This window comes from Citrus sinensis, chromosome 4 (genome assembly GCF_022201045.2).
Source record: "Citrus sinensis cultivar Valencia sweet orange chromosome 4, DVS_A1.0, whole genome shotgun sequence".
NCBI lineage: Eukaryota > Viridiplantae > Streptophyta > Magnoliopsida > Sapindales > Rutaceae > Citrus > Citrus sinensis.
This window is the reverse complement of record NC_068559.1, coordinates 21339010-21365819: the sequence shown is the minus strand read 5'-3', so window position 1 is coordinate 21365819 and position 26810 is coordinate 21339010. Positions and strand designations below refer to the sequence as shown.

Here is a 26810-nt window from a genome sequence, read left to right as displayed (position 1 = left end):
ATAGAATTGTTACGTTCATTTCCAAGCGTTTTGCTAATGGACTGTACTTATAAAGTCAATAAATATCATCTTCCTTTATTTGAGATTATAGGAATGACATCAACTAATATGACTTTTAATGTTGCTTATACATATCTAAGTTCTGAGCTGGAAGACAGCTACACATGGGCATTAGATAGATTGAGGGGTTTAATGGACAATGATTTTTTACCTAGGGTCATTGTCACTGATAGAGAGTTGGCTTTAATGAATGCCATTGAGAAAAAATTTCCTCGTGCAAATCATTTTTTATGTAGATGGCATATTAGTAGGAATATTATGGCAAACTGCAAGAAGTTATTTGCAGCAAATGATAAGTGGGAGAAGTGCTTAATGAGTTGGAACTTATTGGTGTTATCTTCAAATGAAATTGAATTCATTGACCACGTTAAAACCATGTAGAGAGATTTTGCATCTTTTCCAACAGTAATGGAATATGTAACAAATACATGGTTGAACAACTATAAAAAAAGATTTGTTTCAGCATGGACAGATAAAATTATGCACTTTGGAAATTTAACAACAAACAAGTATATAACATTTTAATTTTACCAATAACTTATTAGTTTTACTTATTAAATTTATTCATTATTATTGTTGTTGTTGTTGTTATTAATTTTTTTGTTAATATTATCTTTTTAATAGGGTTGAAAGTTCACATTCAAGGTTGAAGAAGTATCTTTCCACAAGTCAAGGAAACTTTGAGACATCATGGGCAAAGATACACAATTTACTTAAGCTGCAACATACAGATATTAAAGCATCATTTGAGAAAAGTTTGACAATTGTTCAACATCAATTCAAGCCTGCAGAATTCAAAGATATTTGAGGCTTCATCTCTATAAATGCATTAAATATCACCCTTAGTGAGCTGAAACATGCTATTTTTATTGGGGTCGACCGCTCTGCATGTGGGTGTGTTATTCGCCAAACACATGGTTTACCATGTGCTCATGAGATTGCAGAATACAAAAGAGAATGTCAGCTTATTCCACTTGAGAGAATTGATCTTCATTGGAAAAAACTTGATTTAGTAGCTGTTACTCAGAAGCAAAAGGTGGAGTTAAGTTGTCAACCGGAGTTTGAGTTAATTGCTAATCGGTTTAATGAGAGTTCGATTGAAATCCAGTTAGATATTTTGAAAAAATTGAAGGAGATAGCCAATCCTGGGTGTACCTTTCTTTTAGATCCAGAAGTGAAGACAAGAACACGAAGTCGACCATCTATCAAAGTCGATACTTCTACCCGTCGCGACCCATTTGCTTTTGAGATATCATTATCTGGCCAAGAAAGTTGTTCACTTAATGTGAAGAGTAATTCAGTTACAACTACTAAATCAAAAGCTGAGGTTAAACGTAGAGGAAGACCGAAAACAAAGGTAACACAAATTTATGCTTAAGTTATTTAATAAGTTACTTGATTTAAATTTTTTATTATACATAATACCTATATTTGTAGGTTAACAAGAGCATGCCAGTTAAATCAATTACTTTTATTGATGAATTTCTGGTTGGATTACAATCATATATTCATCACATTAAAGATGTTGTAGCTGATGGTAACTGTGGTTTTAGAGTAATAGCTGACTTAATAGGCTTGGGCGAGGATGGATGGGTACAAGTGAGGAAAGATTTACTAAATGAGTTGTACTCTCACTTAGATGATTATGGCAAATTATACGGACCTGAAATAGTGAATGAGCTTATTCACATCCTTTCATATTATGAGAATTGGCCAGCATCGTCTGATCGATGGATGACTATGCCTGACATGGGTCATCTTATAGCATCGTGCTATAATGTTGTCTTATTCCACTTGTCCTCAGTACAATGCCTTACATTTTTGCCTTTGAGATTTGAGCCAGTGCATATACTATCTCACAGAAATATTGCTCTTGGCTATGTATTTGGCAATCATTTTGTTGAGGTATAATTTATTATTTTATTAATTAAATGTTGTTCCATTTATAATTTACAATTATTAATTATCAGCTTTTACAGGTTTTTTTAACACCAGATCATCCTATTCCACCTATTACACTTAATTAGGGCACATATCATCACCCTATCGCAAATGGATGAGAGACTTCATATGCTTCTCAAATACAACATTTTAGAGAAATTATAAGTCCTAAGGTGGCTACTATAGATAGAATAGTTTTAGACAATTGACTCTATAATACTATTCATATGTTTATTTATTTATTTTTGCTTTAATGTTGGCATGCCATTCGCGTTGTTCTTCCGGCTCAACGTTCATGGATATGGATGATGGATATGATTCGTTTGGGAATGACCCCTCACTCAAAATTGTTTAATTAAGTTTAAGAAAAATCATCTCTCTCTTCTTTTTCTTTCTTTTTTTTCTCTTAGCAGTCAAAACAACTCAATTTGACACAACACAGTCAAATGGCTAATCTTATCTTCAAATAAATTGTCGTTACATGCAAGTTCGGAATTCTTTTTTTTTACAATATGCTATGAGGAAGTAGAACTAGAATTGATTTTTATTAGAATGAGTGGTGAAATTTGAAAGCAATGCAAGGCAACCTAGTCGACAGAGTCAGTCCATTTTCGACAATAAAAGTCGTGGCCAGCCCCACGGCAAGTGCACATCCAGATGGCAGTGCATGAACCATACACCTGTAAATTCAAAAATCAAAGAAAATAATAGTGCACGTCCACTATTAACTCTTTGATATATGCAGCTCGGTGGTTGAAATGTTTAAAGGCTTCAAGGACATAGAACTAATTGAGCTGAGAATAAAAATTTGCCAGCTTTTACTGAATATTTACATAGATAATTTGTACTTAATGCTTGGTTTATTTGGTGCTTTTTTTATTATTTTTTTCAGGTACATCTTCAGAGTTTTTCTTCCACGCTCTAAAGAGAATCGAATCCCATCTTTCATATTTTGTTTTACTGATAGAAACCACTCAATTAGTGTATGGTTTATTATTTTGCTTTAATGCGTTTCTTATATGTATACTTAAGTTGAAAATTTGTAATTATTCTATTTTAAGGTAAGGATTAAGGATTAGCCACAACTCACCTTAGTTTTCGATTATTTTATAACTCAATTTATAGCAAGTAGCAACTACTCATTGTAATTACCAATTAAATTATTTTTTTTTTCATTTTTGTTCTATTCATTTTACAATTTTTTATGATGAATCACTTAATTATTCATCATTATTGGTTTCTTACTTCAGGGTTTAGATATGATCTCTGTTTCTGGAATTCTACTAGGATTTTTAGAGCTATTATAATTTATTAGTAATTTTATGAACACTTAGATTTTGATCTCTGTTTCTGGAATTCTACTAGGATTTTTAGAGCTCTTATAATTTATTAGTAATTTTATGAACACTTAGATTTTGATTCAGTGCCTTGGTCTGTTATAAAGCTAATTAAAAGCTTCATATTTTTTCCTTCTCCAAAACGGATTCAATGACCGAAATTGCTCAACGTTCATGGATATGGATGATGGATATGATTCGTTTGGGAATGACCCCTCACTCAAAATTGTTTAATTAATATTGATGATAAATTTTCAATTAATAATCAATTATTTTTTTTCCCAAATTCTGAAAAAATTATTTTTTCTCAAATTCCTCATATTAGATTTTCATACCATCATACAAGATTTTTCTCACCACTATAATATAACTCAAAAAAATAATTTCATGATGACAACTATTTTCTCCATTTAGAATGTTTTGATTCATTTGTCCTTGAACGAGGGCCAGTCACTCAAAATTGATTATTAAATTTCCAATTAATAATCAATTTCCAATCTAATGGGTTTATAAAGGAATATTATGGGTTTAATGAGTAAAATCACTATTATAATAAAAATTGGGTTTAGAAAGGGCATATTAGGTATTTTAGTGGGTTTACTGAGTAAAATTTAAAATTTTTAAATTTAAAGGTGGGTTTATTTAGTAAATAAGTTTATTAAGTAAATTGGTGGGTTCAAATAACCCTACCCTTTGTTATAATTTCATTTTTCTGATGGGGTGTCATTAGCAGAGGAGTCTTATGAGAAATTTTGAGGTGTCAATAGCTGGACTCTAACACGAAAGGGTATCTTAAGAAATGGGTTTGGAATTTTAAGAGGTGATGGCAGCTAAGTAGCACAACTCTTTTATGTTCAAAGAGTGTACCTTGTTTACACCCACCAAAATTCCTCAAAAAAACCCAATTCTTGTCTGAAATTACCTAAATATCCAAAGAAAAAGTAATTTATTTTGTTCTAAATGAAAATTTAAGTAAACATTTAAATAAAATATTCTTTCAACAAAATTTTTACACCTACCACACTTTATAATTTATATTTATATTTTAAATTTTAATTGAAAAATAATTTCGATAAAAAATTATAAAAGTTTTGAGTTATGGAGATATAATAATATAATAAAAAGAAAAATAATTAAAGATTTTAGAATTTGTATGTGTTTTATAATAAAACTTAAAAGAGCTTTTTTTTTCCAGGATGAAATTTTGTGGGAAGAAGGTTATTTTTTTATGAGTAATGATATAGTCACAAACTCTTGTACAAATTTATTTTGTACAAATTGATGTGATATGATAAAATTGGTTGAATTAAATATCACTTAACCCACATGATTTATTTATATTATTTTATATTTTCATTCAACCAATGAATTAATGGCACATCAATTTATACAAGATAAGTTTATATAAAAATTTATGACTGTATCGTCACTCTTTTTTTATATGGGTTTATAAATTAAAATATTTAAAAGGGGCGTTAAAATTTGGCTCCACTCATATGGAAATCAAGGTAACGGGCCTGAGCTGTTGACCCAATTACAATTACCAGATGTTTTGTTCTCCTTCAACCTGTTGGGCCAAATCGTGTGGCCTAACCGTAATTTTAAACTGAGAAATCTAAGTACCAAATGGCCCCCATAATTTGCTGATTGTCCCCATTCAAATCGTATTTTTTAAATCGAAACAGTTATATTTTTCGCTTAGAATTATAAAAATTTCAATTTAATTCTAAGAATAGCCTCTCTCCTTCTCTCTTTTTCAATGGTCTCCAATTATTTATTAACAGCCCCCGTTAAATCATATTTTTCAGTTAAATAGTTTTATTTTCACTGGGAATAAGAAAAAAAATTAAATTTAATTGTAAGAATTGCCTCTCTCGCTTTCATTACTCCAATTATATTTAGCTAACGTTTTAATTTATTTCTAAAGTCTAAATACATCTTAATTTGGAGAAAGCCTCAATAGATTAAATGTTTATATATTAATGGCATCTTTATCTTTTAAATGCAGAAAAATACACTAGAGAAATGACTATTATTCTTAATCATAATGTATCATACATGCATGATGCACTAGAAAAGCTTAACCATACTACGATAATCAATGCTGACATTGAACATTATCCATCCATAAAATTTTTACTTATTTATTGTTTATTATTTAATATAATATGACACATTGTGGTGTTACACTTGCATAATTGACATACAATAGCATACTAAAATTATAAATATTTATAATGGACTTATTTTTCAATTTTAAGCTAAAAGTCATGTTTTTTTTTTAGTAGTAATATATGTATGAGTTTAAACTAAAATATATGTTTATTAGATAAAATATAATAAAAATCCATACCAATACATAATGTAAATAAAATAAAAAGTAATATGCATTACATTCAAGTAAAACTTGTTGCAATAATATTCTTTAAATTTTTCATTTCTTGTGATTACTTTTCTTTAGTGTCATTGTCTCTTTCCATTCTTTTATTAAAGATTGAAATCATTTTCAATGTTTTCAAAGTGAAGACTAAGTTGCACATGCTTTTTTTTTCTTATTATATATATATATATATATATAATTGTGCAATGCTACATATGTAATGACATAATTTTTAGTAAGTTAATTTGATTGTATCAGTAATATGATATCCAATAATTTATATATTAGTGATGGGAAAATAAGACATAATTGATTTTTTCTGTTAAAATATTAAAATTTTAGTAGAAAGTTTAAAAAGATATGGTGGCTTATTTAATATGTTACTTATAAAAAGTAATCCTTACTTATTTTTAAAAACTGTTGTCAAAATAAGAGGATTACAAAGTAAGCATTTTTTATAAAATTTATAAAATATTATTTTTGTAAAAAAATAAAATAAAATAAACAATTTTTTAAGTTTTAACCTCAATATTAAACGAGGCTAAGTTTAATAATGTTTTTGTCAAGAATAAGCAGTTTTTTTAATTTACAAAAAAAAAATATAGGAAGTAATAGAGATAAAATTAGTGGAAATAGTGAGAATATAGAATCTACCAAGAATAAAAAATGTCAACCAAAACAAATCTATTAGAGTCTAAAACTTACAAGTTACCTAAATGAAAAATTAAAATAAAGAAAAAGAAAAGCCAGGGGATAAATGATAAATAAACAAAATACGCCGATTGGCATTGAAAAAAGAAAGAAAAAAAAAAAAAAACAGTGCTTTTGCTTTTGCTACCATTACAAAACAAAATCTTAAAACAACAGTAACAGAGAAAATAAAAAATAAAATAGAAGAAAGAAACACGGTGCTTGTCTTGCAGACTAAAAAGGATTTCACTCTCTTTCTCTCTCTTTCTCTCTCATCCAATATCGCTCGCTTCATCAATTGATTACAAAAATTCACGTATCTAGTTTTCATTTGTCTATCGAAAGCTCATCTGGGTCAGTTTTGTTTTATCGATTGCATGGTCAAAATCCAATCTTTTTTGGGTTGAATTTTGATTCGTGTGACATTGTGTGTTTGAGCTTGAATGGATCTGTTGAGAGTTAAATTGATGATTTTGATGCGGGTTTGAGAGGTTTTTGGCGAATGAATGAGATATGGGATTGGAATCCGTTGGTGGGTTTATGAAAGCATGATCAAATCAATTCATCATCAAGAAGAAAGAAGAAAACCCAGTTGAAGAATTTAAACGGTGTCTGATTAATTGTTATCTGTTGGTCGTTGTTTTTTATTTGGCGTATTTTGATTGGATGATGCGATTAATGGAGCTAGTGGGGGCTTTTAATTTGTGGGTAGGAGCTTGATTTTGGGGGGTTTTTGGCGGTGGGTCAATGGATGAGGGCAGCCCTAGCAATGGAGGTCAAGTATTTGGTGCCTCGTGGAGGCCAAAGGGGTTTTCTTTTGGGCCGTATTTGGTTCAGAAGGATGCACCGTCTTTGCGTGTTGTTGTTAGAAAACCTGTAAGTGATTTTGTTGGTTTTTTATTCATTGATTGATCATTTCTAGCTGAAGAATTTTGGGTTTTTGATTTCTTCTTAAAATATTAGCATTTTTGGAATCTGAAATGCGGTAGAGTTGTTGATTGTATTGGTGTGAAGAGGCATGGATAATGGAATTGCTGGCTTCTTGGATTTAGTTATGAAGTTCTATATGATATCGTTGCATGGTATATATTGCATGTTGTTTGAGCTGTATTCTGTGTTGTACAGTGGGCTTGAAGCTTCATTGTATGCCCAGTGATAGGCAGCTAAGAGTTAATGGCTTTAGAAATGGATGCTTAGCAAGTAGAGTTGTGTGTTACAGAATGATTCACCACTTGGGATGATTATATTTTGACTTATGAATACCTTCTTTTTTTGTTTTTTGTTTGGGGTGTGGGGGAGGTGAATGATTAGTGAACTAGTCAATCTCTCATTTGTCAAAAGTACGTCATAAACTCACACGAATTCTACTATTACTTTCCCTTCTGAAAGCATACATTTCCTTTACTATTGATTAGAGATTCTATTGCGGGATAGAAAAGTGCACAGAATGACTTGATACTTTCTTGTCTTCTCACATAAATTCATTGGAACTGCTATTTATATTTTTCAACTTATCTATTTTGCTTGTTATAATGGTTAGAGAACTCCCACTTGTTCTAGTTGTTTTGGGCAAATCTTTGAGCTGACATGCACTTCCAATTGTGCAGTTGGTGGTTCGACTAACAAAGGATATAGTTGAAACATACCAAATATGCAATCCGCTATTCAAGTATTCTGAAGAATTAAATCCAAAACGATACTTGACTAGCCCATCAGTTGGGGTCCTCAATGATGGCTATGATAATGTGAACTCAGATCTTATTCTTGCTGTGAACTTGGTGTTGGTCAATGCAGAGACACAAAGAAGGTTTGTTTTGTTACTCGTCATTTTCCTTAAAGTAGCTGTAATATCCCACATCTTTAGTGACTGCTTTCTTCGACTAGTTATGTTTTGTTGTTCCCTTATGTTTCTGTTGACCCTCACAAAATGTGAGGTCCAAGGGGTGAAGAATGTATTATCCCACATCGTAAGTGAGTGCCTGGACTAGTTTTCAAGCCATGGATTCGCCTAACTTAGTAGACTTGCTTTTGGTTGCAAAGCCCAGAAACAAAACCATGATGGGCTGTGTACCTAAGGCGGACAATATCTACTCGGTTGTTGGGACTTAGCTGTTTTGTAGCCATCTATTACTTTTGAAATTGTTTTTATCTTTATAATTTATTGTTTTCACTAGAATAGATTTGATTTATATATTTTCTAGGAAAATATATGAGATGATATTGTGTTAGCCATTAGGCCCATAAAATTCTGCCAAGCCTAGTCAAGGCTTAAGAGCCCAAAGTTCATAGCTGTGGCCCAGTTTTTGGTTGGGCTGGGCAGTTTGGTTCACCTTTTGTTTGGGCTCTACGTAGTTTCTGAACAATCTGTTACAAGACTTCCTAATGGTGTAACTGATTTTATAATTTATTTTAGAATCTCAATATAGTATGCCACTTGTATGAACGAGTTTGTTTTTATATATTTGCTATGTGCTTCGTCTTATGTATGGGAATGATAAGGCACCAGTTCATATGGTATAAATGAGTGTTGCTTTCTGCACCTCAGAATACTGTTTCTGATTTTGTAGCATCTTAGTTTAGCATTTCTAAATCAAGCATTTAGTCATGTTTTCTTTTTGATCCTTTGCAGATACATTGTCAAAGATCTTCTTGGCCATGGGACTTTTGGGCAGGTTGCCAAATGCTGGGACGCAGAAATGAATAGTTTTGTTGCAGTGAAAATAATAAAAAATCAACCTGCATACTATCAGCAGGCACTGGTTGAAGTATCTATTTTGACAACGGTATTTTTAAGTTCTGCTTTGGGTGAAAATTTCCCACTTGTCATGGTTATTAGTAGTTGAAGTTGTGTTTGTCTACCTTTTGCAGTTAAATAAAAAGTATGATCGTGAGGACAAGCATCATATTGTTCGTATTTATGAATACTTTGTATGTCAACGTCATTTGTGCATTTGCTTTGAGCTGCTCGACTCAAATCTGTAAGTACAAATACTACATATTACTAGCACTTTGCAATCTGTGAAAACACATCATGTTTTACTTTATATCTACACTTATTGCTTTAGTTTTTTGTGTGCCTTAACATTTTATGGCTATTCAGGTATGAACTTATCAAGATTAATCATTTTCGGGGGTTATCATTGAGCATTGTCCAATTGTTCTCTAAGCAGGTATGGGATTTTAGCTCAGGCTTCAATTTGGTTCTTTACTTGATTTCCTTTGGGTTCAATGATTCTCAATATGATGTATCACTTATTTCTTGTGTATTTGCATAATTTGTCTACAGATTTTACGTGGACTGTCTCTGTTGAAAGATGCTGGGATAATTCACTGTGATCTGAAGCCTGAAAATATTCTTCTATGCACAAGGTAAAATAATATTTTGATATGTTTGATTTGCAAACTGTGCAATAGATCTTTTTCCTGTTGAACATGAATGTTTATCTTGAAAATAACAGTGTAAAGCCAGCAGAAATTAAAATAATTGACTTCGGATCAGCATGCACGGAAGATCGTACTGTGTACTCCTACATTCAGGTTCATGCATATGATTATTGCTAGGCTTCTGTTTTAAATTCATCATGCTTATATTTTGTTATCATGGTGTATTCTCATTGTTGCTGCAGAGTCGTTATTATAGGTCTCCAGAAGTTCTTCTTGGATATCAGTATCCTTCTAAATGAAATTTAAGCTTATTCTTTGGTATCTCTTGTCTTTTTCATGAATTTTGGTTTCTGCTTTTGTGTCTTATAGGTGATTGCGATTTTATTAATTTTCTTATTGGTTTCTTCTAACATTTTATTTTTTATTTTTTTTCATCCTTCCCCCCCTTCTTTTGGGTTAAGAAAGTAAGGACAATATATATTTTAATCAGAAAGATGAACACAGGGGTAAAGATGTGCACTCAAGAAAAAGAACTGAACATGAGCCCCAATAGGGAAGAGAGACTATACATGCTCACCTGAATGTAGTCATGGGAAGCCGACAAAAACTAGTCTAACAGTAATTTTCCTTTATATTAAACCACCACTAGTTCACAAGGGTGAAGAATAATAAAAGAATGGACAACCCTAAACTCTGAAGAGATGGCAACCCAAAAAGAGAAGCAAAAACCTCAGTTTTTCTCCAATTGTTCCATTGTCTCGTTTAGTTTATTAGCTTGTTAAGTCCAAGATCAGAAGGGTAGTCTCCACTCATACGTGAAGGCAAATTTTAATTGCATGTCTCTGATGGTTTCTACCCGTTAAAAGTTTGATGGCGTGTTTGTGTGCTGTCCTTTATTGTATTTGATCCACTAAAGGTCATGCTCTTCATTTCTGTTTCAATAATTTCTCAAGCTAGCATTAGTTTGGGGCCTTAAATCTTTTCTAGATATACTACGGCTATTGATATGTGGTCATTTGGTTGCATAGTTGCGGAATTGTTTCTAGGGCTCCCATTATTTCCAGGAGCTTCAGAATTTGATCTTTTGAGGCGAATGATCAGAATACTTGGGTAAGGCTCTCTTTTTTCTCTGTGTGTGTGTGTGTTTATGATATTTTTTTCTGCACGGTATACTTTTTTTTTTGTTGGGGGGGGGGGGGGGGGAATGTCTTCACCTGGAAGGAAAAAAAATGAAGAAAAGCAAATTGTTAAAAGCTGTTTACAGTTGAGATATTTTTCAGAAGCCCTCTTTTCAAAAATGAAATTATGTTGCAAGTTAGAGGTAGTTTATTCTTTTTCCAATTCTACACAAATTATAATTGTTGGTCATTTTATGCATAATTAACTTAGAGAATTAAAAAGGCAGAAGCTAGTTTTAAGTTTTAGGGCTGTCTGCTTATTTCTGGCAAAAGCTTAGGACTGACAACCATCCAATGTATATAATTTAACATTTTTAGTATGTAGCTGACTTGCATGAACCAAACCCTGCAAAGCTGCCATAAGCTTTGGTTTGTATGAACATCTGAACTTTTAATTTTAAAGTTTTTTCTTTCTTCTCTCTCATCCTTTTTGGAAATCCAATTTGGAATGAAGCTTAATTCAATACATGAAAATGTAGAAGAAGATGATCTCTTTTTGTTTTGGCTCCTATTTTCTTGCCGGCTTTTTCTACTAGATATTTTGTTTTTGAGATTTTGTGCTGATGAAAAAGCTGTTTTGGTACTTGCAACCTGTTGTATTCTTTGCAAATATTTTTAATAGTTTCTTATGTTTGGTTGACATGTTTTAGAGCCCAGCCCCCTGATTATGTACTAAAGGAGGCCAAAAATACAAGCAAGTTTTTTAAATGCATTGGGAGTGTCCACAATATTGAGAATGGCGAAGTTTCCATTGGTGGGAGAAGTGCTTATCAAGCATTAACCGAGATAGAGTATGAAGCTGTAAGTATTTATGTTACAATTTTCATCAGAAGTGGAAAATTGATAAGTATTAATAAAAGTAAGATGTATGAACTGGTCTCGGAACATCTTTGGTAAATTAGTCTTTCTGTAAACGATTTGTAGATATGCCTCTCTTTTGTGGTGTAATTTTCTTTATGTGATGATCAATGTTGATGGTTTCTGTTCAGAGGGAGTTGAAAAAACCATTGATTGGGAAAGAGTATTTCCATCATAAGCACCTAGAAGAAATTGTTACAAACTATCCTTATAGAAAGAACTTATCTATGGAAGATATTAGCAAAGGTTAGCTTCCAGATTTTTGTGTTTGAAGCGAAGCAGACATTTAATCAGTATTTCTGAGTGTTACTAACGCATTTTTGAGATGTCTTTGATCATGAATCTTAACAGAAAGCCAAATACGATTGGCTTTGGTTGATTTCCTGAAGGGACTTGTTGAGTTTGATCCTGCAAAACGTTGGTCACCTTTTCAGGTTATTCAATTCTCCTGATTTTCTGCATCTATGTCATCTGTGGAACCTGATCTGTGTTGTTATGCAATATAATTATCTAGATGTAGATGGTAAAGAGTTCTAATCAATCTGCCTGCAGGCTTCAAGGCATCCTTTTGTGACTGGAGAACCTTTCACATGCCCTTACCAGCCTCCACCAGAGACACCTCGTGTGGTATGTGAATTTCTGTGTATTTTGATCCTCCAACCATCACTGTTTTAGTTTTCTTATTCAAGGATCATAGCAGCAAAGTGAACCTCTCCCATCTGCTATTCTCAATGTTTTGACACCTTATATTCCAAGGGGTTTCCCAGGATCTAAGCTTCATATGTGCGTTGTGGTTTGGCTAATTATTTTATGTGTTATTATAAATTGTTAGGAGTTCCTATATTTTGTTGGATTCTTGTGTGACATCAGTTATTTTGCAATTGTTTCTCAAAATCACTGCTATATAATATTTTTCATTTATTATGAACCGCGCAAGATACTTGTTTTGGAATAAATCTAGATGTATCAATGAATATGGTTATTATAAGTGGATTTTTGTTTGAAGACAAAAGCTTACATGCACAACTAAAACTCAACTATTCCTATAATTTAAGGAAATGGTGGTCCTCCTTTCCTAAAACCTCCCTAGTTTGTTGATATAGATTACAGATGCCTCTCATTTGTTACAATTTACCCCCAAAAAAAACGAAATAAAGGTTATCTAACCAACAATGTCATCCATATGTTTCCCTGTATACCCTCTCATTTGTTCTTTTCATTCATTATTTTTTCAGCCTGTTGCTCAAAATTTTAAGGTGGATCATCACCCTGGTGCGGGCCACTGGTTTGCTGCTGGTCTTTCTCCCAATGTGAGTTCTGTAATCCACTGTTTTGTCATTGGAGTTTGGAGGTTGCACACATCATTCATTTCATTTCTGAGAGTATTCATAACTTCACCGATGTTCATTTTTTAAATCCAAGAAATTAAAAAGAATCTAATTATGGTTGCTTTCCATATAGATTTCTGGCAGGAGCAAATTTTCCATGCATAATAGCCCACATTTTCAGGTAGTGCCGTATGGATATGGTAATAGTTATGGTAGTGTCGGAAGCTATGGAAGCTATAATGATGGCACTGGTCTTGGAAGTAGTTACGGTAGCTATGGGGATGGTGGCAATACGTTTGCCTACTTTTCACCTGTTGGTCCATCTGGGATGAACTTGCACGCGCAGAGCGGTGTTTCAGTCCGTGGAAGTAGCCCTGATGCGAGAAAAATGTTTATTCAGTATTCGCAAGGAAATGGACTTGGTGTGAGCCCATCAGCTGGAATGTTTGTACCACTTCCCCTTGGCACTAGCCCCTCTCAATTCACTCCTCCAAGCTCATATGGTCAAGTTTCAAGTGGTTCTCCTGGACATTATGGGCCAACTTCTCCAGCAAGAAGCAGTTGCCATGGTTCTCCTTTAGGAAAAATGACTGCAGCTACCCATTATAATAGAAGAAAAAATTGGGGATATTCTGGAAATCCTCAATCTCAAGAGAGTCCATCATCTCAACATTGGCAAGGACAATTCATTGATGGTGCCAGCTCAGGCCAAGCTGAGTGGAACCCTCAAGTACTTGGCAGTGCATCCTTGCATCTGCCATCAAATCCTAGCGCTACCAGTTCAAAGCAGCAAAGAGGGGGCTCTGGAATTGCTGCTAGTTATTCTGCAATGCCAAATATGCCCAGCTCCTTAACACGTGGTCCTGCTATTGCAGAAGCTGCTCATGACAAGCCTGAGACTAGTCTGTCAGTGCCAGATCCTGGAGATTGGGATCCCAATTATAGGTAGGCAGACAAGAACTTTCAAACTGCAATGTCAAGATATCTAAGTTGAATTCTATGATAACCTGGCAATTTAGATGTGTGTGTGTACGTGTTTTCTAAGGTATCAACATTGATCCATCAGTTATGCGAACCTCCTCTTGTACCATGGACCGTATGCTATTTGCTTTTCTTTCTACAGAATATCTTGGTTTTTTCTATTTATACCCTTCGTAGGGTCCTTTTAAGCGGCTAACTTTGAGGTCCCTTTACAGTGAACTGCAAGGGGCAATGACCATTACCTAGGCTATAGGTGCTTTTACCCACTAACAACCAGCTTTCCTTTTGACCTTGTCCATTACCTAGGCCATAGGTGCTTTTATCCATAGCAATCAGCTTTCCTTGGCCATTACCTTACTACTGTGTCTGCAAAACTAGCAGCCATCTTTCCCATTTTATGCTCTGCTATCTACATTTTCTTGTTTTATTTCTATCTTGTAGTTCCTTATAATGTAATTTTTCTTGTGGATTGTAAATTTCTTCCACATATTGATATAGATTAGACAAATATGATAAGTTCGTATTGTCGGAAATGAAGTGCTTTGTTTCTGGGCTGGGCAGTGATTTGTTTTTATTGTCTGAACGAAGTGCTTGCTTGACTATAATGTGGTCTCTACTCTTGTTTCAGTGATGAACAACTTCTGCAAGAGGATGGTTCAGACGAGAGCAACATAACCACTGAGTTCAGCAAAGCTATGCACCTTAGTTCAGCAGATTCTTCAGTTGGAGTTGGAAGATTCAACCGTACGTCAAGCGCGAGCTCAAATATACCCATCCAAAGGTGGATTATTGCTTTGGTAGATTTGCTTTGTTTCATTCTAAAGAATTATGTGTATGGTTAATGTGAATGTTTGTCTGTTCTTTGTCAAACTGCAAATTATGGGTTTAAGCTTTCATCCCATGTAACAGATGCGGTGTGAAATGACTCTAATAAGCGGGATGGGTATGTACTATATTGTTCAGCTATATAATTCAAATAGAGCATTTGATAAAAATAGAATTCAACTTTTGGTCGTGTGGGTTTTCCTTGCAATGATTATATTTCCTGATTGCAGTCAGCTCTCAATAGTATAAGTGCTGCATCTGTAAATTTTTTCTATTTCTGATTTTGTCTTCTTGTGGGAGAAATCCAAGGATATTCCAGAAAAGGGGGTTCTGCAGGGTGGGGTGGGGGGTTGGTTTGAGTTTCTTGTTTTATTATTTTAATCTTTTCCACTGTTGTTGACCTCATAACAGTTTTGCTTGATGTACTTCAGACAAAATGGGCCTATTCAAGCATTTTCACATATAGAGGTGGGTAGTCCTCCCGCATCTCATGAGCCACAGGCTGGACATTCCCGTTTCATGTCAAAGCCTTCTCATTTGATGCCTCATATCTCACAAAATTCTCCAAGTCGTTTAGGACAGCCACCTCTTCAACGGTACAATTTAATGAGAACAACTGCTCCTCAGGGTAGTGAATGGAATCAATTCAAGATCCAGCCTCCTCCTTCGGGCTTCAACTCTGGAGGCCCACGTTCTCCTGGAAATAGCTCATTTAACAATGGCATGCCATGGGGTATTTTCCTGAGACTTGACACTATCAAGTCATTGAATCCTTCTGCTTTTACCTTTATTGTGTCTGCTCGTAATTATTTTGTTAGAGCTACATGAGTCAAAATATAAAGTTTCTCTGTGGAAGAAATAGGGCTCAGAATGAGCTAATAACAGTTTTCTTGATTCTGTTATTTTTATTGTAGGACGTAGGGCCAATCATCCTGTCTCAAACATTCCACCAGCATCGCGTGGAAGAAAAGACTATGGAAGGATTGTTTGATGTTGGAATCGGCTTGATTTTACTTTTGAGGGTTTATGTATTGGTTGCTGGCAAGAAAATTGTAATGTGTAGTAGTTCACATGCCTAGTGGACTGAGCAATATCCTCATTCTTTGTGCTTGCATTAATATATATGGTGTCCTTTGGTAATTTTATATGAAATTGAGATTCCTTTGGTTATGATGCGCCATCAGCCTTGCCGCATTCTGGTCCCAAATTAATTTATGTGTTGTATTGATTTTTTTATTTCTTTTTTATTATTTTTTTATTCAGTTTGACGAAATCTAACCTGGTGATTGAAGTTTATATTGCAGCCGCAGAAAGAAATTTCAACATGAAGTTGCATGTTCAAGGTGATTGCTGGAATGTGTAAAAGTTTTATAGTTTTTCATTTGCTTTAGAATTTGGAAATTGTAAGTCACAGATATTTCCTTTCTAAATTCTCCCCGGTTTCGATTGTATTTGATGTTTAGTTGACAAGAGAAACAGGTTTATTATTCTTTTCTCTTGCTTTCCCATTTTGCTTGGAGATTTTTGGAGGGCCTGCTGAATCATTTCCAGTTTCGTTGCATTTTAAGCAGATTCTTGATCATTCTAACTTTACATGCTCATTTTGAATAAGTATGGAAATGATGTTGAGGTATCTTGGCTTACTTGACTTACGTATGCTACAAGAAAGAAAGAAAGAGGAATTATAATGTTTCAGTGGCTGATAATAGGAAATTTAGGCATTGTACAGTGCCCTTATCTCTTTGTAGGAGAAACAAGTGTGAGGAATCAAGTGTTTCAGCTTAAGCTTTTGTAGTTGCCTTCTTTTAGGTGTTGCAAAAATTCTGTTTTTTTTTGCTTTTCCTCTTTTATTTCTTTTTCTTTTTCTTTTTCTTTTTTTTCCTTGACAATCTGGGACAGCCCCCCAGCCATCCTTTTTTCGGCCTTAAGATGTGGACCTCCTGATGTCATGGGCTAATTTTGTTTATGTGTACTAACCAGATGCTTTTTGCTTGCCTGTTCTAGATAATTAGAATAAATTCCTTCAAAGGATTGGTTTAATCATTGGCAGGTCTTCTAGTTTTGAAAATCCCGATGACTTGCGTCCTGTTTAGGAATATTGTAGTTTAGAAGTTACAACGACAAATTATTATTTGGTAACTATTAATTATTGGGGATTGTTGATCTTACATTTATAATAAAAATTTTATTATTATTTTTTATTTTTAAAATTATTATCTAAAAATTATATTTATTATTATTATTATTATCTATAAGAAATAGTGTCTTGAAACTTACGTACTTGTTTACTGAATGAAGTAATAATCACATGACGAGGGATGGTACGAGGATTCAATTGATCTGTTAGAATTGAAAAATGTTTAAATGAAAGCTGAAAGTAAATTGTAATCGGAAAAAAAAAAAAAAAAAACTACTAGTATTTGATGCTGTTTGTTTGATCCGATAAGGATATGATACGAGGGGAGCCTCTAAGTTACAATAATTGTAACATACATCCCTCATGTGAACCACACAAAATTGTAGGACCTACAATTTGTGTGGTTCACATGAAGAATGTATGTTACAATTATTGTAACTTAGCATTTGCCTGATACGAGAACCTTGCTCGATCAAATCTGTTGAGATGCTTCCACGTGTGACGATGTCTAGATTTCGTGTGTGAAGCAGAAGCACATAGTCAGTTGACCAATGACGTGGAGGTGGGGTCCACGGATTCATCGATTTTTGCGCTCAGATTCCGCCGTTGTTTTGTGTTCAAGAATAATACAACCAAATATCATCAATATTAATTAATAATAAATAAATAAGTTTTTTTAAAAAATATAAATAAAAATAAACGTAAAAGAAAAGAAAAGTGGGGATGAAGTGGAAGAGAGAGAGGGGGGGAAAATGGCAGCATAGAGAATTAGAGACCACTCAAAGAAGGACCCAATATCTGTATCAGCCAATGCCATCTCTTCTTCCCATATCTCTCTACCCATTTTGGACTTATTTCCTAGATTTTCTTTAATAATTTTCATCTCCATTTCCTTTTTTTTTAATTTTATTTTTTTAACAAAATTATAAAAGCTTGAAAAAAAAAAACAGAAAAAAATATAATCATCATACACTAATATTGTTACAAGAACAGGAACAAAGGCATTGTAAACTCAACAGACACAAGAGGTTCCAGTTCCAGTTCCAGTTCCAGTTCAAAACTTATTGACAATTTAACTGTTCTTCTTTTGCTCACTTTGGAATCAACGAGTCTTCTTCTTCATTCTGTCTTTGTTTCAGCTCAACTAACATTTACCACCTTCAGGTATGCATGCATTTCTTTCACTGCAAAACTGCCCCTTCTTTCATTATATTATTCTCCATGACAATTTCAGTTGCTTGTTGTTTTTGTTTTGTTGGCCACCTTCTTTTGCATTTTCTTCTTCTTGAGCTTGGTGTTGGGGAAAATTAAGAAAAAAAAAGGTTTGAGAGTTGAGACAATCATAGTTGTGTTTATATTTATGCTGAGAATTTGTCACCTATAGCACTGAATTCACTTGAGTGGTTACTTTTTCAATATGATGAAAAATGAAACAAAAAAAGAGATAAAAATGCTAAAATGCGTTCTGTTTAGAATTGGAGGCAGTGATGTTTTTGGAGACTCATGAAATTAAAATTTAGAGAATAAACCCACCTGGGAAATGAGCATCTTTTTTTTTTTTTTAATATTTATATGTCTTGGAGAATCAATTGCTTGCTACTTCTGTCGAATGAGTTGTGTTCACGTGGTTGTTGGATCCAATTCTCCTTCTTGTGTGACTCGTGCCCTGGGATTGTTATCTAGTAGTTTTTATTTTGGATAATAGTTGTGATAGGCATTAGGCAAGTTCTTTTATGTCAACTTTAGGTGGATTTTGATTAACTTGGTTGATTTTGTATTGACAATTTGTTAATAGAAGTTTCCTTAGATTCTTATTTAATTAGTTTTTATTAATATCAGAAGGATAATAAAGTCATCTTGGGAAATTTATAACACGAAAGACGTGTTGCACTGAGCCTAGTGAATTAAGTGCCTGGAAGATTCTATGACGTGGTTTTCATTCGAAAAGTTTATTGACGTCGTGTGATGCTAATTGTGCCTGCAAGATCAGAGGCCATATGATGGCCACAGCTGCTGTTATTGGACTTAGCGCTGGCAAGAGGCTCTTGAGTTCTTCATTTTACTATTCTGATATCTCGGAAAAATTCTCATATATCAATGATCTTGGATCTGCAAACTCTCAAGTTGGTTCAACTAAGAATGTGGTAGCTGCCAAGAAGTCATCAAATTATAATCCAAGCTTTCCATCATCGAATCGACAAACTCAGCCTATTAAGGCTCTCAAAGAACATGTGGATACTAATTTTGCTTCTACTGCAGAGCCATGGGCTGAACCACCAAACAGCATAGAAGAGGAAAGCTCTGAGCTTGACTATTCAGTGGAGGCACTTCTTTTGCTTCAGAAGTCTATGCTCGAAAAGCAATGGAATCTTTCTTTTGAGAGAACAGTTTTAACTGATTCACCGAGTAAGAAAACTCACAAGAAGGTGCCGGTCACTTGCTCTGGTGTATCTGCTCGGCAACGAAGATTGAATTCTAAAAAGAAAATATTAAGCCAGAATAAATCTGTTCCCCAACAGAATGGCTCCAAGCAGCTAAGATCAATGATTAGTCCGGAACTAATTCAGAATCATCTAAAGGGCTATGTGAAGGGTGTGGTAAGTGAAGAGCTGCTCACCCATGCCGAAGTTGTGCGTCTATCAAAGAAAATTAAAACTGGCCTTTCCTTGGATGATCATAAATTGAGGTAATTAACAAATTTCATGTTCTGTTTTCCTCTTCTTCATTAGGTTATATTTTTTTATACGTTTAGACATTTCTTATGGGAGGATGATTTGATCCTTGTAGATATCTAAGTGTTAGATCTTTTAATGTACTCAACCTATATTTATATTCTGGAAAATAATAAGAGTTTTCTCTTGTTAAAACAATTTAAATTTTTTCTTGTGAAAATGAGACAGAATGGAGGCTGTATATCTCTGCTCTTTTCTATACTTTTCCACTTTCTTTGCTAACTATGGTTCTGAATATATTTATATTCTGGAAAATAAAAAGAGTTTTCTCTTCATTTTATTTATGGGGTATTTACATTTTTTCATTACCATCTGTTTTGGAAATTTAAGATTGAAGGAGAGGTTGGGGTGTGAGCCATCAATGGAACAACTTGCAGCTTCCTTGAGGATTTCTCGTCCTGAGTTACAGTCAATATTGATGGAGTGTTCGTTGGCAAGAGAGAAGCTGGTGATGAGCAATGTTCGTTTGGTCATGTCTATAGCTCAACGATATGATAACATGGGTGCCGACATGGCTGACCTCGTTCAGGTGATTTTCTATTTCTGAACAAAAAATAAATGGCAAGTTACTCTTTTCTGGACTATTGAATTCGAGACACAGTTTTCTATTTTCTGATATGGTGCTCGTTCTATATTTCTCATGTAGGGTGGATTGATTGGATTATTGCGTGGGATTGAGAAATTTGATTCTTCAAAGGGTTTCAAAATTTCAACTTATGTGTATTGGTGGATACGCCAGGTAAGGCTACTATTAATTTGCACATTTAAACAATTTATTGCATGGTTAAAGACGGATGTGTTGTTGAAAAACCAACTGAAATTCGATTTATCATCATCATTGCCTAAAAAAGGATCAAAATTCGAACAAATTGGTGTTCTTTTGAGTTCAATTTGCAAGCTGCTTATGTATTTGGTCTTTGCCTACTAAAAGTAACATAGAAAGATGCCAAATTCTAGCATTAGGATGATGTACCCATTTCACTTGGGATTCCTCAACCGTGTACTCTGTAGTCTATGAAATTACTAGTTTGATCGTCTTTTTGTTCTCAGCAATATGAGGTTTGAAGTGATATTTGAAAATTTGTCAGTTTATTAGTCTCTTCAGCCCCAATTTAATTATGCGATTTGATTTGTTCTTTTCAGCTTTTCTATAATATTTATTCTTTTATCAGTTGTTCTGCAAAGCTAATTCTGGTTCACATTATGATCTTGTGTCAGGGTGTTTCTAGAGCATTAGTTGAGAATTCAAGAACCTTAAGATTGCCTAATCATCTGCATGAAAGGTTAGGCTTGATCCGGAATGCAAAGCTTAGGCTAGAAGAGAAAGGAGTAACACCATCAGTTGATGTAAGTTGATTATTGAACTGTGATCAAAAGAAAGGAACTCTAATTTTATTCTATAACAGTTTTTTTTTTTTCTTTTCAACCTTTTATTCTTTTCTTACTCACTTCTTGCCTACCACACTTTCAGAGAATTGCAGAATACTTAAATATGTCCCAGAAGAAAGTCAGAAACGCGACAGAGGTACTAACTGTTCATGAGCTATTTCTTGTTTCCGGTCATTTATGTAATTATTCTTTCCATAACTCACTGTACACTGTTTCTATATGTAGGCAATTGGCAAGGTCTTCTCACTTGATAGGGAGGCATTCCCCTCTTTAAATGGCCTCCCAGGAGAAACCCATCATAGTGTAAGTGCAACACAGTTTTGCTACTCACCCTCAAGATGTTTCTAGTTCACATTTTGTTTCTTTCCTGTTGTGTAATGATTTAACTTTTTCTTTATTATTTTAGTACATTGCGGATAATCGCGTGGAGAACAACCCGTGGCATGGAGTAGATGATTGGGCTCTCAAGGTAAAAAGAATGCATTGTCTTACGGAGATATGGATCATCTTTTTAACCAAATGAATAGAATAGTTACCATATGAGTCATACATCTACAGGATGAAGTAAACAAGCTCATCATAGTGACACTTGGAGAACGTGAGAGAGAGATCATACGTCTTTACTATGGTCTTGACAAGGAATGTCTTACGTGGGAGGATATAAGCAAACGGTGAGTATCAGATTAATAATGTTGCTGATGCATTTACTGTTGATGTTGCCCTTCAATTGAACCGAGTGCTCAGCTCATGCATAGTTTTCATTCTCTCATGCGTGCACGACAAGGGATGCATTTTCCTTCAAATTTGCTGTTGATTTAACAATTTTATTGTTCTAATTCTTCAGTATAGGTTTGTCCCGAGAAAGAGTTAGGCAAGTTGGACTTGTGGCACTAGAGAAACTAAAACATGCCGCGAGGAAGAAAAAGATGGAGGCCATGCTTGTGAAACATTAGTTTTGTATGTTTCATTATTGACATGGTTAATTGAGTAAATTACTGTATATATTCATACAGAAAGAAAAAGCGGTATCTTCGATTTATTTTTTTCCGATCAGGTATAATTTACAGTGAGGCCTGTGATTGGCCTACGACTCAGAAACTGTGTGTAACGACACACTGATTTTTTAGAGCTTGTAAGCATAGCAGAAAATTTCCATGTATTAAATGGTTGGAAAATACTCGTGGACGAGAATCTGATTTTGTGTTGCCATGAATCATGATGATGAACCAACATCAATTTAATTTTTACGGCAGCTCTATGTATTTATTTACAGTTACATTTATTTGAAAATCTACATAATAAAAATATAATTGGATATTTGGACACGTCGTTGAAATGAATTAGTGGGTATTTGAAAATTTTTTTTTTTATATACTCAATCAGAGCTCAATTCATATTAATATTTATAATTAAAAATCACTTAGGATTCTTCTGAATAATCCTATTAGAGTACAGCATGAATATCAACCCTCACTTTAAGCATGAATATCAACCCTCACTTTAAATTAGAGGGGATCAATTCTGCTCGTGAAGAATTTTATGATATTCTTGTTTATTTTCTCGTAAATAGTACCAGTGGTAGTACTCGATTTATTCAAATAAATAAATTATTTGATTTTCTCCAATGTTGTACGTATAGCACCAGGAAAACAAATCATGAGCAAGATTCTAATCCAAAGTCACAAGTTTCCAGAAACTGTAACATGAAAGCCAATCAGCAATGACTGCATGTCTGTTTACGTATAAATGTCACAGAATATATTGACAACCGAATCTGATCAGCACATCAAATGGATTACCTATAATTTTTTTTTCATGAAAATTTCACAGCTAAATTCACACGATTGGGTACTTTTAAGGCACTCACTTTCCATTAAATACAAGCAGAGAGATACAATTTCCATAAACCACTGTCAATCTTTATTATCTACATTGCATTTGCAGAAAATTTTACCAAGAGAAGCCTTGCCACTTCACCGATTGAATGTATAGTATAGTCCCGTCTTTCTTCCTTTCCCATTCTTTTTCTTTCTCTTCCTAATTCAAGCATATTTTTGGTTAAGAAACTTACAAGTTAAAGAGGCGCTGCAAGTAGAGCAGGATTGCTAAACCGTACTCCTTAAAAATTGGAGAGAAGTTTGACAGAGCGATACAGAAAACATTGAAATGGAAGGGCAATGAATATGAAACATAAATAATTCACTATGTAGAAGTAAAATTTGACAAGAGAGCAATAAGTCGAAAGCCAGCTCAAGTTACAACAATCAACAAAAAACATGCCATTAGCATAATGTATTTACAAGATGAGCTAACAAGAAAAAAACCTAAAAGCAAAAATCTTGCGAGTATACAAAGTCAATACCAAGGAAAACTGTGTTGGCAAGTCCTTTTCTTCGACCAAAACCAGGCCGCTGTGGATGAGATGAAATACCCAAGAGACAATAACCTCCCAGTTCTTGATGCACTCTCTGCGAATTGCATACAGCAATCATTGCCTGAAACTTTATTTGTTTCAGCTACATGTTACCGTGAAGTGTGAACGGCAACAGCTCTTCCGATCATAATATAAACTCAACGTCTCCTTGTTAATGAATTATGATGCATCTTCAGCAATGTGTCAAGTGTTACAGGAGTCCATCCTTCTGGCTTTTGGGCATACAACATCTGATTTAGGGAGTCCACATATATACTTATGTTACCAAAGCCATAAATTTGCTGACCATTATGCATCCTGCCAGGTTTAGGCTTAAATAGCAACTCATGTTGCTGGGCATAAGCCTCAATGACTTCTTTCAAAGTCATTTGACGCCCATCCATACCATTCATCTGGGTTGCACTACCTAGGCCTGCTGCTGCAGCAGCTGCTTGTTGAGCTTGTGCTGCTGCTTTCTGCTGCGCCTCAAACTGTCTCTGCTCCCGGGCCTTAAGATAACTAATGTTCTCTACCGTACCAGGTTGGACCACAATCCCACCTTCGGCAGCTTGGGACATCATGTCAAGACCAACATTAAGCTGAGCCCGAATATTTTGATTTGCTAAAAGTTCCTCTGGAATAAGTCCTTTCCAACCTAAATACCATCTATGAATTTCTTCAAAGTCTGGAGCTGTGTTTAACCAATGATACAAAACGTGCAGCCACTTGGTGAAGAAGAATCTCTCCATCAAATCAACCATAAGATGAGTTGGAACAGCAGAAGCCCACGGCATAACCCAATTGAACTGATCAAGCTTCTGTTCTAGAGGATTTATTTGGAATTCTTGAAGGGCAATCTGCAACTTTGGAACTATATATCGACGCATAAGCTGTTCCCAACTTGCTGAATCGAACACAGTCTTCCAAGGTGACAAAATGGTGTAAGCAGATGCATCACTTGGATGCCAAGCATCAAGAACATTACTCAACTTCATGCGTATCATCTGAAACAAACCCTCCAATTTATGTCCCAACAATGGCAGCCATGGATGAACCCAAACATGGATTGGAACAGTTTCACGACGTGGGTCCCATGAATCCACAGCACTTGTCAATTTTGGCAAAACTACTGTATCCAATATGGTATGAAGAACTGAAGATGGCAGCAACTTTTCCCAAGACTCCAAAAATCTAAGCATCTGCTCAGGGTCTCTGGGATCCCAGGTATTGATGCCAGCTATTCTCACAGCAGGTAAAACAACTTCTGATATCAACTGAGAATATGGCGTTGATAAATCCCATATATCTTGACTATCATCGGTTTGTAGCACATTCTTCCACATCAATACCACCTCCATTTTATGAGATGGATTTTGGAGAGGATCCCAACCTTGGAACATCCTTATAAACAAGGGCAAGGCAAATGAGCAAGCAATAGAGGCCAAGTTACAAAGCTTATAATCATTAGCAAATCTCTTATGTAAGTCGCTGAAATAATTTGCGAGCGAGACCAACGTTAATGTTCCTAATGTATGCTCTTTCTCAATTTGGCCCAGGACATTAACAATTGTCTCCATATTATCCAACTGCTGTTTCTGTTCCACGGCTGTCTTTTCCAAATTCTCCTTCTCCTTTTGCAAGCTCAACGCTGTCTCCCTCGCGTTATTCAAATCTTTATCAATCTTCTGGATATCAACCTCAGCCAGATCCACAATCAACCTCACATTATGCTGCAGCTCAGGCATTGGAACATCATTCTCCCTTGCCTTTTCTTCAGCATCCAAATTCTCCAAGTTTGTCAAAACCCTAACCTGTGGCCCTCGCATATCAATCACTTTCTGAACAACCTGTTCTCTTTTATTTTCCAACAACTCCTCTGCTGTAATATACTCTTCCTTCTTCTTCACCTTCAGCTTTGACCAAAGCCTCTCCTTATTTCTCCCTTTCAGTTGCTGCTGCCCTGCAGTCTTCTTGTCTTCCAATTTCTCCAAACCTGGCAACTTTGCTGCTTCAGTCTCCTTAAAATCGTTGTATCCCATTCCCATATTCTTCGGTCTCAACCTTGCTTCAATCGGTGCCGTAATCCCTTGCTCATCCTTCCCCAATCCACGTCCTTTATACCACCCCATTTTCTCCATCATTTTCATCACAACGTTGCCGACACCAATATCTCCACCTTTTCCTCCTTGAGTTCTTTTCTCTGATCTCAACTTCTCCCTCTCCTTCTCCATCTCCCTCTCCTTCTCCTTCCTCTGCGCCTCTTCCTTTATCCTCCTGCCAAATGGAGTCTGTAAGAAGCTATCATCACCATCACATGCCTCATCACTCACTTTCACCCCATTATCACTTTTCTTCGAATTACTCGCACTGAACCCTAACCCTGAAGCAGAAGCAGGATTCCCAGATCCAAAACCAAGACCTACACCAGACCTATTTCCACTATCATCATCTTCAAACATATCAACATTCTCTTCTTTCACATTCTTATCAATCTCTTGCTCAGGCATCACAGTACCTACAAAAACAAACAAACAAACAAAAATATATTAACTTACATGATTCACCTATTCGCACTATCTACTGCTAACGCCCAAGAAACATTTATTAATTCAGAAAATCCCCTAAGCTAATTAAAGTCAAGAAATTTAGTCATGTTTACCTGTTGAAACAAAATTAACGGGCTTCGTCAAATCGGCCTTTCGTCCAAAATCGCGGTCTTTTCTTCGCTTTTTGGAGGAGTAACCATCGTCGTCATCTTCGTCGGAATCGTCGGCGAAAACGCCGTACAAGACGTCGTCTTTAGTTTGCGTCGGCTTCGCTCTGCGTTTCTTGTAATAGAACTCCCCGTTTATCCACTGGCCGCCTTCGAAGTCGTTGTCCATTCCGAATTTCTCCATCTCCTGGTCTTCGTCCATCTTTGAATCACTGAAAATTTTAGGGTTTATGGCCCCAGCAAGCTACTTTCAATTGAATTAAACCAAAACAAAGAATTTCTTTGAAAAACAGGTTGGTAAATAATAACCGAGGGGAGGGAGCGACTGAACTTTGTTTCCCACTTTCCGTACGGTTTCTTCTAGATTCTCTTCTGGCTCGAGTGTTAAAACGAGGAATCATCGCCGTTGCTTGATGGGCCGTTAAAAGGGCCTATCTCAAGAGGAGCTTCATGGGCCGTTGGTC

At 34.9% G+C, this 26810-nt stretch overlaps 3 protein-coding genes across 8 annotated transcripts; 2 read left to right on the top strand and 1 right to left on the bottom strand.

The window, feature by feature from the left end:
• The first annotated feature begins 6588 nt into the window (after positions 1-6588).
• On the top strand, positions 6589-16132 carry LOC102631078 (dual specificity protein kinase YAK1 homolog). Of its 3 annotated transcripts, none has more exons than XM_052439223.1 (18): positions 6590-7284; positions 8016-8215; positions 9038-9191; positions 9277-9386; positions 9509-9578; positions 9695-9777; positions 9867-9945; positions 10035-10075; positions 10780-10902; positions 11621-11771; positions 11960-12074; positions 12180-12262; positions 12381-12455; positions 13064-13138; positions 13338-14101; positions 14766-14918; positions 15394-15695; positions 15877-16132. In XM_052439223.1, exons 1-18 carry the CDS (start codon positions 7156-7158, stop codon positions 15951-15953), a joined length of 2784 nt encoding a protein of 927 aa, XP_052295183.1. In that variant the 5' UTR covers positions 6590-7155; the 3' UTR covers positions 15954-16132. The 3 variants fall into 3 exon arrangements, with proteins under 3 accessions (XP_006484697.1, XP_052295183.1, XP_006484695.1); XM_006484632.3 differs by having other exon boundaries at positions 6591-7284; positions 13290-14101; XM_006484634.4 differs by lacking the exon at positions 15877-16132 and having other exon boundaries at positions 6589-7284; positions 13290-14101; positions 15374-15521.
• Positions 16133-17854: 1722 nt separating this feature from the next.
• Positions 17855-22545, top strand: LOC102606892 (RNA polymerase sigma factor sigA). Of its 3 annotated transcripts, none has more exons than XM_025100656.2 (10): positions 17855-18263; positions 19090-19785; positions 20162-20360; positions 20478-20570; positions 21050-21178; positions 21303-21356; positions 21446-21523; positions 21627-21689; positions 21779-21891; positions 22065-22545. In XM_025100656.2, exons 2-10 carry the CDS (start codon positions 19097-19099, stop codon positions 22171-22173), a joined length of 1527 nt encoding a protein of 508 aa, XP_024956424.1. In that variant the 5' UTR covers positions 17855-18263; positions 19090-19096; the 3' UTR covers positions 22174-22545. The 3 variants fall into 3 exon arrangements, with proteins under 3 accessions (XP_024956424.1, XP_006484700.1, XP_006484698.1); XM_006484637.4 differs by having other exon boundaries at positions 19085-19785; XM_006484635.4 differs by having other exon boundaries at positions 17856-18263; positions 18939-19785.
• Positions 22546-23034: 489 nt separating this feature from the next.
• LOC102607563 (septin and tuftelin-interacting protein 1 homolog 1) lies at positions 23035-26740 on the bottom strand. 2 transcript variants are annotated; one of them, XR_008054164.1, is made up of 3 exons: positions 26293-26740; positions 23583-26148; positions 23035-23257 (listed from the first exon to the last, which is right to left on the bottom strand). XR_008054164.1 is itself a non-coding variant. In XM_006484638.4 (2 exons), exons 1-2 carry the CDS (start codon positions 26546-26548, stop codon positions 23792-23794), a joined length of 2613 nt encoding a protein of 870 aa, XP_006484701.1. In that variant the 5' UTR covers positions 26549-26740; the 3' UTR covers positions 23399-23791. The 2 variants fall into 2 exon arrangements, 1 of the variants encoding a protein (XP_006484701.1); XM_006484638.4 differs by lacking the exon at positions 23035-23257 and having other exon boundaries at positions 23399-26148.
• Between the last annotated feature and the right edge of the window lie 70 nt (positions 26741-26810).

Coding starts and splice junctions, on each gene's coding strand:
- LOC102631078 (XM_006484632.3), top strand. CDS start 7,156: ATGGATGAGGGCAGCCCTAGCAATGGAGGTCAAGTATTTGGTGCCTCG. Junction 9,946..10,034: donor CTGTGTACTCCTACATTCAG/GTTCATGCATAT, acceptor TTGTTGCTGCAG/AGTCGTTATTATAGGTCTCC. Junction 14,102..14,765: donor GATTGGGATCCCAATTATAG/GTAGGCAGACAA, acceptor CTCTTGTTTCAG/TGATGAACAACTTCTGCAAG.
- LOC102606892 (XM_025100656.2), top strand. CDS start 19,097: ATGATGGCCACAGCTGCTGTTATTGGACTTAGCGCTGGCAAGAGGCTC. Junction 20,571..21,049: donor TGTATTGGTGGATACGCCAG/GTAAGGCTACTA, acceptor ATCTTGTGTCAG/GGTGTTTCTAGAGCATTAGT. Junction 21,357..21,445: donor AAGTCAGAAACGCGACAGAG/GTACTAACTGTT, acceptor TTCTATATGTAG/GCAATTGGCAAGGTCTTCTC.
- LOC102607563 (XM_006484638.4), bottom strand. CDS start 26,548: ATGGACGAAGACCAGGAGATGGAGAAATTCGGAATGGACAACGACTTC. Junction 26,149..26,292: donor CGTTAATTTTGTTTCAACAG/GTAAACATGACT, acceptor TTGTTTTTGTAG/GTACTGTGATGCCTGAGCAA.